This window comes from Penaeus chinensis, chromosome 17 (genome assembly GCF_019202785.1).
Source record: "Penaeus chinensis breed Huanghai No. 1 chromosome 17, ASM1920278v2, whole genome shotgun sequence".
In the NCBI taxonomy this organism is placed as follows: Eukaryota; Metazoa; Arthropoda; class Malacostraca; order Decapoda; family Penaeidae; genus Penaeus; species Penaeus chinensis.
Window position 1 is genome coordinate 18,044,900 of NC_061835.1, and position 2,500 is coordinate 18,047,399.

The 2,500-nt window shown below is 41.5% G+C and overlaps 1 protein-coding gene across 1 annotated transcript in view; it reads right to left on the reverse strand.

Annotated features, from left to right (window-relative positions):
- Positions 1-2,500, reverse strand: part of LOC125034082 (Down syndrome cell adhesion molecule-like protein Dscam2) — a 124,758-nt gene that overhangs the window by 87,752 nt on the left and 34,506 nt on the right. Inside the window, exon 14 of the mRNA XM_047625724.1 lies at positions 841-987. Coding sequence (XP_047481680.1) covers positions 841-987 — 147 coding nt within the window. The remainder of the gene's footprint in view (positions 1-840; positions 988-2,500) is intronic.

A 2,500-nucleotide genomic window follows, 5' to 3' on the forward strand; every position in this document is an offset into this window, starting at 1 on the left:
CCATCACACTAATGACGGACTTTGATGCGATTTTTATGCGAGCGACAAAGCGCGTGCTCTCCGTGACGCCCACGCACTCCTCGCGCAATGCTAAGGCTTGATTTCGCTCTGTAGCTGTTTGTCTGTCTATCTGTCTGTCTATCTGTCTCTCTCTATCTCATTCTCAGTTTGCCCCCTCTCTCTCTCTACTCTCTCTCTCTCTCTCTCTCTCTCTCTCTACTCTCTCTATCTCTCTCTCTCTCTCTCTCTCTCTCTCTCTCTCTCTCTCTCTCTCTCTCTCTCTCTCTCTCTCTCTCTCTCTCTCTCTCTCTTTCTCTTTTCTCTATCTGTCTATTTATCTATCTATGTGTATATCTATCAATCTCTCTCTCAATGTGTATTTACAAATCGATTCCTATTTACCCATATATCTATCTATTCACTTATATTTACCAGTCTATCCATCCATCCATCTATCTGTATCTATTTATGTATCTATATCACTTTGTATCTATGTATTTCTATCTATCTATCCGTCTACACATCCGTCCATTCATCTACCCTCCACACCCTCCTTCCCACCCTCTCCCTCCCTCCTTCTCCTACCGAAGCCTCACCTGGCACCTGGCGCCCCTCCTTCCCCCTTCCCTCCATCCCTCTCCCCCCGCCCTTCCCTTTCCCCATCCCCCATTCCTCCCCTCCCCCCCTTCATCCCTCTCCCATCTTCCCACTCCCTCTCCCTTCCCCTCTCCCCTTCCCCTGCCCTCTCCACCCCCTCTCCCTCTCCCCTTCCCACCCCACTCCCTCCCACTTCCTCTCCCCCTTCCCCCTTCCCATCATCCCCATCACCTGTTGCCTCACCTGTGATGATGACCCTCCCGGCAGACGAGTCCCTGATCTCCCCGGTCAGCGTGTGGTTCGCTCGACACCGGTAGCTTCTGTAACCGTCGCTCGGATCCGCCCGGTAGATGTGCAGTGACCCGTCGTGGAGAATCATGTACTTGCCTCCTGAAGTGAAGTGGGGGGGTGGGGGGGGGGGGTTATTGCTGGAGTGGAGGTTCGTGTTGTTCTTTGTTGTTGTTGTTTTGTTTTTGGTGTTGTTGTTGTGGTGTGATTTGTTTTTTGTTCTTTAATTGGAATGGTATTTTTTTTTATTCTAGTGTAATAATTGGTATTATTATTGTCCTCATCAGTATTAATATCATTATCATTATTAAAGGAAACATTGCTATTACTATTCTCATCGTTATCATATCCCTTATTACTAATACCATCATTATCATATCCCTTATTACTAATACCATCATTTATCATTACCATTAATTATATTACCATTTTAAGAAATACTAGCTTTAGCATTACCATCATCACCTTCATCATCATCATCACCATCAAAATCATCGCCATCCCCATCATCTTTCCCATCCTCATCCTCATATTCCTCTTCATCCTATTAGTATCATCTCATCCTAGCATATCTATCTCAGGATGTTAATAATATCCTTGTAATAGATTTCATCCTTTGGCTTTTCTAGTTTTCTCATAGTCAGGTCATCCCTCCCTCCCCCCCCTCCCCTCTCGTTGCCATTGATAGTAGTAGTAGTAGAAGTGTTTATGTCCCTACAATTAATGCGGTTATCATGATTAGTAGTAGATTTGGTAGTATTAGTAATTAGTAGATTTGGTAGTATTAGTAATAGCAGCACCCGTGGTAGTAGCAGTTGTAATAGTAGTAGCGTTAGCATTAGTAGTAGTAGTAAAAGTAGTAAAAGTAGTAAAAGTAGTAGTAGTATAGTAGAAGTAGTCGTAGTCGTAGTAGTAGTAAAAGTAGAGGTAGTAGTAGTAGTAGTAGTAGTAAAAGTAGCAGTAGTAGTAGTAGTAGTAGTAAAAGTAGTAGTAGTAGTAATAGTAGTAGTAAAAGTAGCTGTAGTAGTAGTAGTAGTAGTGGCAATAGCAACAACAACAGCCCTGGTAGAATCAGTAATAATAGTAGTACTAAAAGTAATATTATTACTATTAGCGGTAACACTACGACTACTCTCATCACCATCATTTTCCTCTTTATCACATCACCCACATTCATATCCTTTACATTACGATCAGCATCCACAAAGGCGTCGTCTATACTATAACTATCACTAGCAATAGCAGCACCATTTTCAATTAAATTTTTGCCATCGTTTAATTCACTATCTTAATTAACTCAGCAGCATCTCTTCATCACCATCATCATCACCATAACTGTCATCACATTTCCCACCGAGATAAATAATCAATTTCCGAAAATAAGAGTAGGACTAATTTCGGACTATCTATCTATATATATAAATAATATTTTTTTTTTTTACGGCAACTCGTTTCCGATTCACTTAATCAAATTTCCCAAAATGGTTAATGCGGCTAAATCTTTCATCAGTTTGAATAATTTGTATGGCAGGTGACAGGATTCGGACGAGCCCAAAATAATTACTTTGCTGGCGTTGAAGTTCCTTTTAATTTTCTCTCTCTTTCGCTCGCTTTC